Source organism: Arachis stenosperma, chromosome 4 (genome assembly GCF_014773155.1).
Source record: "Arachis stenosperma cultivar V10309 chromosome 4, arast.V10309.gnm1.PFL2, whole genome shotgun sequence".
Taxonomy (NCBI): Eukaryota; Viridiplantae; Streptophyta; class Magnoliopsida; order Fabales; family Fabaceae; genus Arachis; species Arachis stenosperma.
Window position 1 is genome coordinate 124,839,903 of NC_080380.1, and position 15,342 is coordinate 124,855,244.

General features: G+C 33.7%; 1 protein-coding gene across 1 annotated transcript; it reads right to left on the minus strand.

Annotated features, from left to right (window-relative positions):
* Window positions 1-274: 274 nt before the first annotated feature.
* LOC130975447 (protein LURP-one-related 10-like) lies at window positions 275-3,607 on the minus strand. Its single transcript, XM_057900243.1, has 3 exons — window positions 3,296-3,607; window positions 2,501-2,689; window positions 275-568 (listed from the first exon to the last, which is right to left on the minus strand). The coding sequence occupies exons 1-3, from the start codon at window positions 3,605-3,607 to the stop codon at window positions 428-430; spliced, it is 642 nt and encodes a 213-aa protein (XP_057756226.1). The 3' UTR covers window positions 275-427.
* Between the last annotated feature and the right edge of the window lie 11,735 nt (window positions 3,608-15,342).

The following is a 15,342-nucleotide window of genomic DNA, read 5'->3' on the forward strand; positions in this document are numbered from 1 at the left end:
CCCAAAAAATAATAAATAAGACTAAAATTAAATCAATTTGGATTGGGCGTCCTGTAGTTAACATTAAAATTCTATAATCACGATTATTTAAGATTAGAATTTTTAGTCATAGTTATCATTTTTTTTTATCAAACACTACTTTAGATCACTGTTTGAATTAGTGATTATAAGTTACCCTAAAGTCAAGTTCAATTTTTGTCAAAACTTAAAGGTTAAATATTGATTAAAAATACATCAAACTTAAAGCGTCCTATCTGTCTATATCTATCTATAACAACAATTTTAACAAACATTTTCAATTTATTACATCTAACGTAAAACCAAAGAGTAGTATATATACAACTAAAATCATATATAATAACAGGTATATGATCCTAATGTTCCATGCATAAAGCTTAACTAATCTTTTTCCCTTGTGAAGTTCCTCCTACGTTCTTCTCTTCCTCCTCCTACTGATGTAGTCATCAAGTGTCAAGGTTAGAGCCACTATGAACGCGTAATCAATGTTTGGAGATATTGTGACCATAAACTTTTCTCTTTTGAAAAATCTACCCAACTTGTGCTTTATCTACAATAATTGCAATTATATCATCATAACTTTGCGTTTATTATAATAAGTACATCTAACACGACCTTTAATTTTGACAAACAATAATGCTACACCAGGGTCAATTTTTTCTTTAAATATAAAAAAAATTAACATATGCATAAAAGAAAGTTGTTTAGATAAATTTATATCTGTATTATATACATTCTAGCTATATATTTCCTGTAGAAAAATACGCAATTTTTCATATAGTTGCTTGTATGTAACTGGTTATTTGAATTATTAACATAGTGTTTTCATTAGAAAAAAAATAACACCTACCGTACAATATAAAAATCTTTCAACTATATAGTTTAAATTACCATTATTAATGAAATTTTTCTATTATTTTTTATGTCAAAAATACTAGAAAACTAAGCTGAATTCTTTTAACCAATTTCAACCAAATTGAATTTATATAGTACGTTTTTTATTATTTTATTCTCTTTTTTTTTCTTCCTCTTATTTGAGTTTTTTTTCTCTTTTTTCCCTTCCCTTTTTATTATCATTATCATCACTATTATTATTGTCATCTTTTTCTTCTTCTTCTTTTAGTTCAATATCAAATAATTAATTTAATGATATCAAAATATATAGAAATTTAGTTGATGACACAAAAAACTATTGAAAATGATACAAATTTTTTTTTATAAAAGACACAAAATCTTTAAAAAAATCATAAATTCAAAGTTTTAACTCCCTCGACCAACAAAATACATTTAAATATATTTTGAAATAAAAAATACATTAATTTATTACAAATAACACAGAAATGACTAAACCTCTTATATATGAATTCAATACCACTTAATTTGTTTAATAATAAAAAAATTGGTTAAAAATTTTTCTTTGTCATAGTTAAGAAATTCAATGTCAAAATTAAGAAATTTCCTCCGTGTCACAGTTAAAAAATTTTGATACTATTTTTTAATAAATTTTACATAATTTAAAACTTTTTTCTTTCTTCTTCTTCTTTAGTGTTATTTCTAATAAATTTTGCATAATTCAAAATTTTTTCTTATCTTCTTTCACATTCTCATAATTCTTTTTGTTTTATTCTATTGACAAGAATCTTTGTCACGGTTAAAAAAATTCAGTATCAAAATTAAGAAACTTCCTGTGCCACGGTTAAAAAGTTTTATTGTTATTTTTTTATAAATTTTGTACAATTCAAAATTTTTCTTCCTTCTACTTCTTTTTCATTATCATCTATCATCATCTTCTTCTTTTTCTTTTTTATTTTCTCCTTTTTGTTTTATCTTCTTAGAATTCTACTTATTTCACTCTCTTAATAAGAATAAAATAAAAAAAATAAACAAAAAAAATTATAATAAAAAATACTGCAATAACTAACAGGAGAAAAAGGATGTAAAGAAATAAAAAAAATTCAGTAACAGCACCAGCAATAAAAAAACGACAATAAAAAGATAAAGAAGAAAAAGAAACTAAAAAAGAAATGAGTGATTTTTGTTGAGTTTAAGCTAATTTAATTAAATTTAGGTGACAAAAACATTTCAATGTGTAACGACACTGTTATTACTCTGATTGATAGGACTAATTATGAAAAGTAATAGTTTTGTTATTTTTTTATTAGAGGCAATTAATAATAAAGCTACAAGTTATTTTTAGAGTGTTGTGATGATAAATTAAATCAAATACAGAGTTTGTACTGAGATTTTACTCTCTTTAAAAAAATTAAATAAACTATAAGTTCTAACGTTATGTATATAACCATCTGATCTCTCATATATATTACTCTTAATTAAAAAGACATAAATAATTATTTATATCTAGCTAGCCGTTAATTTTTTAGAAAATTGAGAATTGAACATAAATTCAGAAATTCAAGTGAGAAATACAGGATTGTAAGCACCAAATGAAAGCAAAAACTGGAAAAACGAGAAGAAAATAAACCTGGGCAACAACAATGTCAGATTCAGCGATGTTAACAACCCAAGTTCGTGCAAAGAAACCTGCTTCAACGAGCTTGAAGTCACAAACTCCAGTGCTGTTATTTGCCAAGAACACATCCACATTCCGAGTAAAGAACTCCAATTGTTCCATATTTTGGCCTCTAAACGCTTTCCATCGATCTCTAAATAGCTGCTAATAACAACAAATTAAATATAGCGCCACTTTCAAGTCAAATTTCAGTGTTGGATGTAAAATTTTATAAGACTGATTAATTAGGATTCGGATTTCCATGATTAACTAAAATTATGAACTTGAGAACAAATATTATCCATTGATCAAATCAAAAGTACCGATAGATACTCTTTTCATTTGAATTCGAATTCAAATTGTAGTACAGTTTGTTAAAAAAATAATAATTATAAAAATAATTTTTCTTTTTATTGTATAATAGAAATTTAATTTATAATACTACTCTTGCAGTTGGAAAATACTAGAAAACTAATAAATACATGTATAAAATTATTTTTGCACGCAACAAAATTAAATTCATAAGATAATGAAAAAATTATAAGGACCAGAAATTTTATTTTGTATTAGCTCATAATTTTAGTCATTAGTTTAATACTCCAATACTTTAGTTTATCAATTCAATAATATATTTTAATTTTAGCCAATAATTTTAAATATTATTGACTAACTGTGGCCAAAACTCAATAATTTTTGTTAGTCCTCTAATATTACCTAAGATAAATATTAAAAAATAATTAATATCTAATATTTTTCATAATTAATTACCTCTCTGCAAAGATGGAGGATGGTGTTTCCATGAGCGTCACGTACATAACGATGCTGGTGCATAGTGAGAAAAGGGCTGGTAACCGTAAAAATAACGTTGTCGTTGATATCTGTTACCGTATACTTATGAAGAATAGTCTTCTCTTTCTTGAGTACAAGGCCAACTGGATATGGAGCACAGTACTGAGGGTGGATTATGGCGGTCGGAAATGGTGATGGTGGTGTTGTTGGGGTTATTAATGGCATCATGTGAGGGTGGATTATGGCACTCTCAAATGGTAACGGTGGTGCTGTTGGTGTTATGTATGCCATAATGTTCATTTTAGGAAGTGATTAATTTTACTTTGCTTTTTATAATTATATTAGAATAGCCATGTCTACCATGAAAAGTATAAGAATTAACTTTTATCTAGTCAATATTAGCTAAAATTTTTATTTTAAAAACTTTTATTTTTTTAAATTTAAAATTTGAATTTATAATTAAAATTTATGATGTAAAACTTAAAATAAATAAAATAATTTTTAAAAAAAAGTTAATATTAATTGAAAAAATTGACTTTTTAACATTATTCTTATCATATATATAATATAAAAATATTTTATGTAAAAATTCTTTTATTTTTTAAAATGTCTTTATTATAGGGTACAAAATGTTTATAATTTTAATTAGTTTTATATGCCTTAATTTTGGTACATATTTAATAAATTAAAAAAATTAAATTAATGGGCTAACGTGCGTTGGGTACTCTTTTGTGTTTTCGTAATTAATTTCAAGGTTATAATTTAATATTGTATTAAGTCATATATATATATATATATATATATATATATATATACACAGTTTGGTATGAATTTACGAATGAAACTTCAAGCATATATACTGATGTATGTATAGTTTTTGGAGTCTGAAAGAATTGGTCAACTTTGATGCAGTTTCTTGGCGCGTAAGAAGCTAAGGATGATAATATTGAAATTATATTGAAGATGATTAGTAATGTAATATTATACATCTTCTGACTTCTGCATTCCTGGCGGCAGATACATTGGTCCGTACAATGTTTTAAACCGATCCATCTTTATTTTCTCCTAAACAACTTTTATATAATAATGAGTTTAATTTTAACGTGCTTAAAATATTTTATATAACTGTATAATTATATTTATTATTTTAGATAATTATTTATATAATTAATATTGTTAATCGAAAATTATTTTTAATAAGAGTAAGCTGAATCAAAATAAGTTAAGTATGGTCTTTTGAAAAAGACATGTGTGAATATGAAATTAAAAGAAATCGGTGTTGTTATGGTTTCGATTGTTTTGTTGGTCAAGTAGGTTAAATCGAGTGGAAGGTCTCGATTCGAAGAATTAAGTAAGTCTTTCGAAGAGTTGGTCGAATAGCTTTGGAAGTGGAAAAGTTAATGGCCTTCATCACGCAAGAAAAATGTGCGGAATATCTACAATTACGCGGCGGGAACAGTTACCGAGGGATTGTGCTTTAAGTTTGTAATTTTCATTTAATTGTAGTTAATGGTGATTAAATTGACCGTTATGTAAAATAGCCTATAAATACTAGGAAGTGTCAGGGAATAAGGGTTGTAATTTTTACTCAAAAAATAACACTCTAGCACTCTCACATCCCATAGAATTCCTGAGTTTATACTCGAGTTACATTTTCTGTAGGGTTCCTTCCACCTTCTTATCTCTTTCAATTTGTATTTTATGTACACTTAACATTTTAATTAATTTCATTTACTAAATGTTCTTCATTTTCTCTGTTTAACTTTTTCTTCTGCACTTTATCGCTTATGCTAGAGTCCTTTTATTTGATTAAAAGTATTTTTTATTGTTTTTCTAATCCCTTAATTCTGATGCAAACCTTTTCATTTACCATGTATTTAGTTTTCGAAAACTTTAATTTCTAAGTCTTATTTATCAATTTACAAATTTTCTTTATTTTTATTATCAACATTGGTCTAATTGAAGACATTTTGATGCACTTCTAGAGAACTGGTACTCACACAGAGGAGTAGGTTTCGCTCCCAGACCACTAGATATCGAACCACCATCGATTTGATAAAAATTGACAAAACAAATTGGCACGCCCGATGGGACAGTTTTAAATCGAAGTGTGTCAAATAAGTATTTTTCCAGTAAATTGTAGTGTATGCGATTACGAAGTGGAAAAACCATTCATATGGCTGATGAATTATCAAATGTGAATGGTGGTTCGTTTACCAATGATAGCATACCAGTATCCATGCAACAAGCTGACGTATCTTCAGGTTCGGAAGGTGCAATTGGAACTGAAAGTGTAGTCGTTACGACTATTCAAACTGGGAATGTTAGACGTAATACTCGTCCACGTGGTCCTGTGTCACCATATCAACCTCCATTAACCGCTGGTTGGCCTCCTTATGGTCTTCCTCCTAGTTATACCCCACCGGTGGGTGGTTTTATGCCGCCCGTCCGTTTTGGGAACGTAAACGGAGTGAATAATGCTCAAAACCCACAACAATACTCTGAGTATTCTCATGATTATTATGTGGGCTCCACTTCGAATGATGCTAATTCGATGGCAGTGTATCGACAACAAGTGGAGGAAAGTCACCATGACTTGATCAATTTATTGACTCAGCAAATGACTACAATTCTGAATCCCATAATGGCTGATCATGAATCGAGATTTGAGCGTCTTGCTAGACAAGTCGAGAGAATTGCTCGAATCGTCCATTATGATGAAGGTGAAAGGCATAATGCCCGAGGAAACAATGAGGGGATGGAAAATATTTTTCAAAATGAAAATCATATTCCAAATCGAGAAAATCCTCGCGTGGTTCTCTGAGGTGAAAATGCTGAGTGATGTCTTAAATGGATTGCGTGGTGATCGCTATCAAGTCACTAGAATTGTAGAAGAGGTACTGAATCGGGTTAGACTAAATGTTGGTTTTATAAATCAACCACATTTTGTTTCTGCTTTTTTCCAAGTGGTTCAGATGGCTGAAGTGGTAAGAGGGATGAAAAATCCAAAAATAACCACAAAATTTGCTGGAGAAGTTGGAGAATCTACTACTGAACATGTTGCTCGTTATTTGGTCGAGATCAGGAATCTAGCTAATGATGAAATTTGAAAATAAAATTTTTTCCTTCGTCATTGATGAATAACGCATTTACTTGGTTTTCAAATCTCAGACCAAATTCGATTACAACATGGAATCATTTGAAAACTGCTTTTCACGCTCAGTTTTACCGAGGGGAAATAAACGTAGCAGTTACTGATCTAGTGGCTTTGAAACGTGAAGATGGTGAAACTATTGATGATTATTTAATACATTTCAAAAATGCTAGAAGTAGGTGCTATGTGACATTATCTGAAAGTGAGATTGTGAAAATAGCGATTATGGTGTTAGAATTTTATATGTGCAGAAAGTTGCTTAATGTGCATATTCCTGATCTGGCTCATTTGGCTGAGAAGGTTCGACAGACTGAACTCATGAAAAAGGAGAAAGAAAAACATAGAAATGAGCAAAGGTCGAAGAGTAAACCGTTTACTCGAAAAGAAAAGGTTGCCTATGTAACCATGTAATCCTCAAAGGAGGAATTCGATTTCGAAACAGAAGTCGAGTTGGCTGAACTTAAGAAAGGTCCTCCATATGTTTGCTCTTTACTGAAAAAACTTGCAAATAGTGAAAAGTCGAATGATTCAAAACTTAAAAGTGGGAAGAAATATAGTTTTGATATCTCGAAATCTGATAAGATTTTCGATGTGTTGCTTAAAGACAAACAATTAGTGTTGCCTGAGGGTAGACCTTTACTTTCCGTAAAAGATTTAAAAGGAAAGCCTTACTGTAAATTTCATCAAGCAACAAGTCATTCAACTAACAGTTGTGTCCGTTTCAGAGATTTGATTCAAGAAGCAATCATGGAAGGACGGTTGAAATTTGATGATGGCAAGAAAGAGATGAAGGTTGATGTCGATCCCTTCAAAGTTGATGCTAGTTATGTTGAACCTTACTTGGGGGTGAACATGGTTGGCATGTCTTATGATTTTGATGTGGCTCTTGACGATTTTAAGTCACAGGTGAGATCTGTTTATCCCAAAACGGGAGATGGCTTGTTGGATTTCTTAGTTCAGCAAAAGATCAAACACCGGGATGTATCTTTGTGTCCTCGGTGTAATGCTGTTTTCGATGCTGAGGCGGCAGCAATCTTTGAAAAAGAAAGAATGAAGAAAGAATTGGCTCATAGGGAAGAGCAAGCGCGCCAGAGACAGCCAATTAAACGTGTGGAGGGTTCTGGTTCAAAAATCCCTCAACATGATGTGACTGCACCTTTAAATTGATCCCAGGTTATAGGTGTTTAGTGGATTAGAAACTGTCAAGAAGTCCAAAGGCGTGATCACCTGTATCGACGCAATCCTCAGTGGGGGCACCGAGCATCGTCTCGAAATTAATACGCTTTCTATCGAGGACGAGCCAGGGGTTACCCAAGAGGAAGAGGTGGAAGAAGGAGTTTCAATCAAAGTAAGAAACTTCAAATTGAGACAGGTAAGGAAGCAAGTAAGGGGGCAACTCCCTCTGTGCATTCTCGAATTGTCTTTTCTTTTGATGGAGAGACTTATCTTAAGGAAATTCCATCACCAACAAAGATAGAAAAAGGGAAGGCAGTTGCTTAATCCTCTGGGATTGACAAAAATAAAGATGTTGATGTTGATGAGGAATACTTTGATGAAGGAGATGATGACATGGTAGGAACGAATTCGATAATTCCTACCAAGTACCTTGGAGAATGTGAAAATAATTCAGATGAGGATTATGATCAGGAAGATAAGGGAGCTTACTCCTTCATTCGCATTGAAGATGAGCCAGGATATTTTTCTTGGCCTACTAAGAGGCAAATGTCACATATACGACCTCTTCATATCATTGCTATACTGAATGGATTTAAAATAAACAAGGTGCTGATTGATGGTGGGGCAACGATTAGTCTTCTGCCTGAAAGGATATTGGCAAAAGTAGGAAAGCATCCTGATGATCTAGTCCCTACAAACATTACTGTAACTGATTTCAGTGGGACTTCTACACCAGCAAGGGGGCTGGTTACTTTGACTGTAAAAGTGGGATCATCGGAAAGGCATTCTGTGTTTGTGGTGGTGTCATCGAAAGCCAGTTATAATGCCTTGTTTGGTAGAGATTGGATCTATGGTGTAGGGGCGGTACCTTCTACAGTGTATCAGAGCGTGCTTCTATGGGCTAAGGAAGGCAAACCTGAAATTGTCAAAACAGATTCGAGTTTATATGTCGAACAAATGCATGTCGATTTTAGGATATAAAACCGTAAATTAAAGCCTTTAAATGTTGATCGATCTCTGAATCCTTACAACTGTGATGGGTGTTATCTGACTTCGGAAGGCCTTTCAGTGAAGTTGTGTTACCCTGACTTGGGTTTCGAGCCGACTGGTTGGGACTATCTTTCGTGAAGATCTCACAGTTAGTCTACAGACCAGGAGGAAGAAGTTTCTAACTACCTGGTAACTCTGCATAATTATTTAAGTAATTTTCAATTCTTAGGAAATAAAGATGATTCTTCTGATAAAGTTGAATCAGATAGGATTAGTACCCCTACTAATTGTAATGTATTTGATTCGACACTTCCAGTCGAATTTAGTTATGATTTTCCTTTTCTTTGTAATGAAATTAATGATGCAAGTCGGACTGCTGATTTAATAGCAAAGGCTCATTGTGTAGAAAATAAAAGTAGTAATTTAATCAAAGATCAAGTTTCTTCTATTTCTGACAATTCTATTGATTTTACCTTTGATTGTATCTATGATTTAGAACCTTTAGGATTCGAAAAATATTTAATCAAAGAGGATGATCATTATAAAGGGTTTGAATCTCAAGATCATTTAGAGGAAATTAATTTAGGGACTCCTGATGATGTTCAAATTACATATATTTGTAAAGATCTTGCCGATCCTTTTCGAATTGAACTCTTCAATCTGTTACATGAGTTTAAAGATTGTTTTGCATGGGATTATCATGAAATTTCTGGTCTTGATCATTCATTAGTAGAGCATCAATTAGCATTGACACCTAATGCTCGACCAGTGAAGCAAACTCCAAGATGATTTGCTCCTGATATTAATATAAATATTAAGGAGGAAATAGAACGTCTGATCAAAGCAAAATTTATTCGAACTGCTCGTTATGTGGAGTGGGTATCGAATATTGTTCTAGTGATGAAGAAAAATGGGAAATTAAGAGTATGTATCGATTTTCGTGATTTAAATAATGCTACTCCGAAAGATGAATATTTCATGCCAGTTGCGGATATGTTGATCGATTCTGCAGTGGGAAATGAAATTCTTAGTTTCATGGACGGTTATTCTGGATATAACCAAATTTTCATTGCGGAAGATGATGTGGCTAAAACTGCTTTCCGTTGTTCAGGGGCACTAGGTACATATGAATTGATGGTTATTCCTTTTTGTTTAAAGAATGCTGGAGCAACATATCAGCGAGCAATGAATGCTATTTTCCAGAAATATATTGGGAAATTCATGAAAGTATATATCGATGATGTAATGGTTAAATCGATCTCTGTAGGTCAACATATTGACCATTTAGGAAGGGCATTCCTTACTATGAAGAAGAAAGGATTAAAAATGAATCCCTTGAAATGTGCTTTTGGAGTATCGGCTAGAAATTTCTTGGGTTTTGTTGTTCATAAAAAAGGAATAGCTATCGATAAAAACAACGTTGATGCCATCTTAGCATTGTCTGCACCCAAATCGAAGAAGGAAGTACAATCATTTTTGGGAAAAGTGAACTATCTTCGAAGATTCATTTCGAATCTTTCGGATCTTACTAGAGTGTTCGCACCTTTAGTGAAATTAAAAAATGATTCACATTTTGAGTGGACCGCAGACCATCAATTGGCGTTCGATTCGATTAAAACTTATTTGTCTCAAGCCTCAATTATGGCAAATGTTCGGCCCTCTGAACCTTTGAAACTATATATTGCAGCAACTGAAACTACTATAGGCTGTATGTTAGCCCAATATGATGAAAATGGGAATGAACGAGCAGTTTATTATCTTAGTCGAGTTTTAACTGACATTGAAACGAGGTACTCCCTGATTGAAAAATTGTGCTTGTCTTTATATCATACTTGTATGAAATTAAAGTGTTACATGATGGCTAAGACAGTGAAAGTTATAACACAAACAGATCTTGTGAAATATATGTTGAGTTTCCCTATGTTAAGGGGACGTATGGAGAAATGGATGTTGGCATTAACAGAATTTGATTTACAATATGTTTCAGCGAAGGCTGTGAAAGGACAGGTCATGCAGACTTTATTGTAGATAATTCAAAAAATCTCAATGACTAGGGGGCAAATATAGTTGATGTTGGAAATCAATTATTGGAAATTATATTTTGATGGATCTAAGCATAAAGATGGTGCAGGGGTTGGAATCCTCATTATTTCACCAGAGGGTATTCCATCAGAATTTTTGTTCGAGTTAAAGTATCCTTGTTCTAATAATGTGGCTGAATATGAGGCTCTGATTATGGTTCTTGAAATTTTAATCGCTAAGGGAGCTTTAGAGGTCCAGATCTTAGGGGATTCATAGTTAGTTTTAAAGCAGTTGTAGAAACAATATAAATGTAATAATGAGACGTTACATAAGTATTTAGTAACTGCTTGGGAGTTACTAACGTCTTTTCAGAAGGTTTCTCTGGTGCATATCCCTAGAATTCATAATGAAATTGCTAACGAGTTAGCCCAAATTACTTCAAGATATCGGGTTGATCTAGAGACTTTGAAAAAATTATCTGGTATCCATCAAATTTTAGTCCCAGCTAATAAAAGAGAAGTTTTGTGTGTGGATGAATGGGAGGATTCTGATTGGAGAAAACCTATTGCTCATTATTTGAGAGATCCCAGTATTACAATTGATAGAAAGGTAAAGTTACGAGCAATAAACTTTGTCTTAATGGCTGACTGGTGCGGTATTTATAACCCACACTACTAACCGGCAAGTGCATCGGGTCGTACCAAGTAATACCTTACGTGAGTAAGGGTCGATCCCACGAGGATTGATGGATCAAGCAACAATAGTGTTTGATAGGATTAACTTAGTTAGGCAAGCAGAAAATGGTTTTGAGATATTCAAAGAGCATTAAACAGCAAATTTGGAAAAGACAGGCAGATAAATAAGTTGAGAATAAAGTATTGAGAAAGCAGTTAAGGTTTCAGAGTTATCTATTTTCCGGATTAACTTTTATTACTAATTAATTTAATCATGCAAGATTTAATTTCATGGCAAACTATATGTGACTAGACCCTAATTCCTTAGACCTTCCTAGTCTCCTCTAAAATTCATTAATTGCCAATTCCTTGGTTAATTAATTCCAATTAGAGGGTGATGATCGATTTCTAGTTTATATACCAAAAGAATCCTAATTATCCACAAATAAGGGGATTATATGTCATGTATCCCTTTAAATACAAACAATTAAAAATTCATTATAATATGTTTTCAAGCTGTTGTTCAAGTAAAGAGCTTTTTCAAGTTTTACAAGAACTCAATTAAAACATGGGTCATACTTCCGTTCCACCTATATTCATAAAATAAAGAACGAAAACAATTATTGAAATATAAATCAAGACATGAATTAAATTAAAAAGATCAAACGAATCAATCCATGAAAATAGACAGAGCTCCTAACCTTAACAATGTAGGATTAGTTGCTCATGGTTCAGAGTAGAAAAATAATGGTTCTGGTAACAATATGTGTGTCCCTGTCAAAATGTACAGAGTTTCTATTTATAACTAATCCTAATAAATTTAAAATATAATTATCTAAAAATAAAAATAATATCTTTTCCTAAAAGATAAGATTTGAGTTTAAATTCGAATTAATTAACAAGTCTTCAGCTGATGGGTGGGGACCACTTGATTTTCCATTATGCAACTTCCAATCAGTGTTTTCTGGGCCAGAAACTGGATCAAAACACATCCCAAAATCCACGCTAGCGATTTCTGCAACTTTTGCAGATCGCGCACATCACGCATACACGTCATTCACGCGTACGCGTTGCTGGACTTCTTCGCAAGTCACGCGGACGCGTCACTGAGCAAATCTTCAATTCACGCGTGCGCGTCAGTCACGCGCATGCGTCACCATGGAAACTTCCAGATCACGCGCACGCGTCAGGCACGCGTGCCCGTCGCTCCTCGCAGCCATCTCCTTTGATTCTTGTGCTGCAGAAACTCCATCAAATTCCACCGAATGCTATCTGAAAAAAAAATAAAATTGCACAAAACTCAAAATAGCATCTATAGTGGCTAAAATATAATTAATTCTTAATTAAACTCAACAAATTAGAAGCAAATTCACTAGGAAAAGATAGACAAGATGCTCACGCATCACAACACCAAACTTAAACTGTTGCTTGTCCTCAAGCAACCAAAACTCATATAAGCTTATGATGTGAATTTGCATGAGAATGAGAGTTCGATTAAGCTCGTGTCTCTTTTTATAGTGGGGTTTACAACTTCAATCCTGAATAGGTTTGGCATCTCACTCTCCTTTGAATTAGAAGAATTTTAATGTCATTCGAAATTTGAATCCGAATAATATTATGAATTCTCTAATCTTTTATATTTCAGTTTAATCCTTGAACACAACAAACTTTGCGTTAATTTATTTTTCTTTGGTGCTTTGCACTTTGAGCCTAGCCGTGACTTTAAATATTTTGTCTCAAGAGTTACTTGATACAGAAACACCACAAGCACTTAACTGGGGAACTCTCTTTGAGTTCTGATGTTTCTTTCAGTTACTCCCAGACAGTGGTGCTCAAAGCCTTTGGCATACTCTGTTAAATGCACTTGGTCTCGACTCTAAGTGTTCTGTCTCAAGGATTACTTGACACAATCACACTACAAGCATGTGACAAGGGAAACAACTCTTTGAGCTTTTAATCATGTCTGACCTCCTTAGTCATTGATGCTCAAAGCCTTGGACCTTGCTTTTATTTATTATTTATTTGTTTATTATTTTCTTTTGCTGTTTCTTTTACTTCAAGGATTAAATTTTTGTTTATTTCAGAGAAGTCATAATAATTCTCTAAATTCCTGTTCCTTATACATCAATATCCCTTGATTCAAATTCAAATATGCACTGTTCATATCATGCATTCAAAAATCACAGAAAATACCACCACATTTAAGTAAATCAGACTATTCTTAAAATTAACTCAATTTCTCATGTAATACATCACTTCTTTTTATTTTCTTTTTAGATTCAAGTTCAGTGAGCGGTACATGAAACATCTTTTCAGCATTAAAGCAATTAAAAAAAACTAGTTCTAGAATTCTAACTAATAAAAGATCATGCAACAAACAAAGCAAAATAGCAGAAAGCCAGAACATAACATAGAAAAAAAGAGGGGAGGAATAAAATTGAAAGGAACTCAACCACCTTAGTTATCCTAGCGGTTGCTTTATTCTTCAGGTTGTGTTCCTTAGTGAAGATGATTCGCCTCCCTTTTGTGCCAGAAAATCAATAAGCGCAGCGTCCAACAACAATACCAAACTTAAAGGTTTGCTTGTCCTCAAGCAAAGAAGAACTGAAAATAGAAGAGACGAAGATTATGAGGAGAGAAAAATAAAAGGATAAAAGAATAAGAGAGAATCAGGATTGGGAGAGAGAGAGAGAAAGAAAACTGGGTGGCGCAAGCGACTCGTACACGTATGGCACGCGTACGCGTGGGTTGCGCATTCTTCATAATGACGCGTTAGCGTCAGGCATGCGTCCGCGTGCCCTGGATTTTGTGCGATTCGCACAAAGCCAGCCGCGCGCCCGCGCAACTCTCTGTTCACATGGCTTGGGAGCCAATTTTTCATACGGCGCGTTCGCGTCATGCACGCGCTCGCGTGGATGGCCATCTGTGCAACTGACGCGAACGCATCAGTCACGCATCCGCGTGCTCTAACTTGTGCTTTTAGCATACTTCCTGCCCCAAGCCAGCACAACTCTCTGCCCAAACACACTTTTACGTCGAATTTGTAGGTCACGCGTTCGCGTCGGGGACGCGCCCGCTTAAATGGCGAAAATCACAAACGACGCGCACGCGTGAGTTGTTTGTGCTAAAGGCTTGGTTCTGGTGCCGTTCCCGCTCAACTCTCTATCAAATTTTATTTTTCACTCACACATGATCGACGCGTTCGCGTCAGTGACGCTTGCGCGTCGTATGCGTTTTTTTAAATCTATATAGAGCTTGAGGTGTTCGGTTCCTGAGATAAAATAGCTGCATGATCAGAAAATTAGTAAGAACTCGGTAAAAATCAAACAAGTAAGAAACTACTACTCTGAAAAATAACTAAGGATACGAAATCATCGGGTTGCCTCCCGACAAGCGCTTCTTTATCGTCATTAGCTTGACGGTCAGTTCTGCTAATTCAGCAGATGAGTGGACCTCTGGCGATCAATCTCGCCTCCAATATAGTGCTTCAACCTCTGGCCATTCACTGTAAATTTCATGTCAAAATTCTCTTCTTGTATTTCTACATGACCATATGGTGAAGCTCTGGTAACCACAAACGGTCCTGACCATCGGGATTTCAGCTTCTCGAGAAAGAATTTGAGCCTTGAATTATATAAAAGCACTCTTTGTCCTGGCTCAAAGACTCTGATGGCAATCTTTTTATCATGCAGTAGCTTGGTTCTTTCCTTATAGAGCTTGGCATTCTCATAGGCTGAATATCTGAATTCATCAAGCTCATTCAATTGAAGCATTCGCTTGATTCCTGCAGCTTCTAAATCAAGATTCAGGTACCTGATTGCCCAGTAAGCTTTATGCTCCTGCTCAACTAGCAAGTGACAGGCTTTACCGTAGACCAACTGATAAGGGGACATGCCAATGGGAGTCTTGTACGCTGTCCGGTATGCCCAGAGAGCATCATCAAGCTTCCTAGACCAGTCCTTTCTGGAAATACTGACGGTCTTCTCTAGAATCTTCTTAAGTTCCCTGTT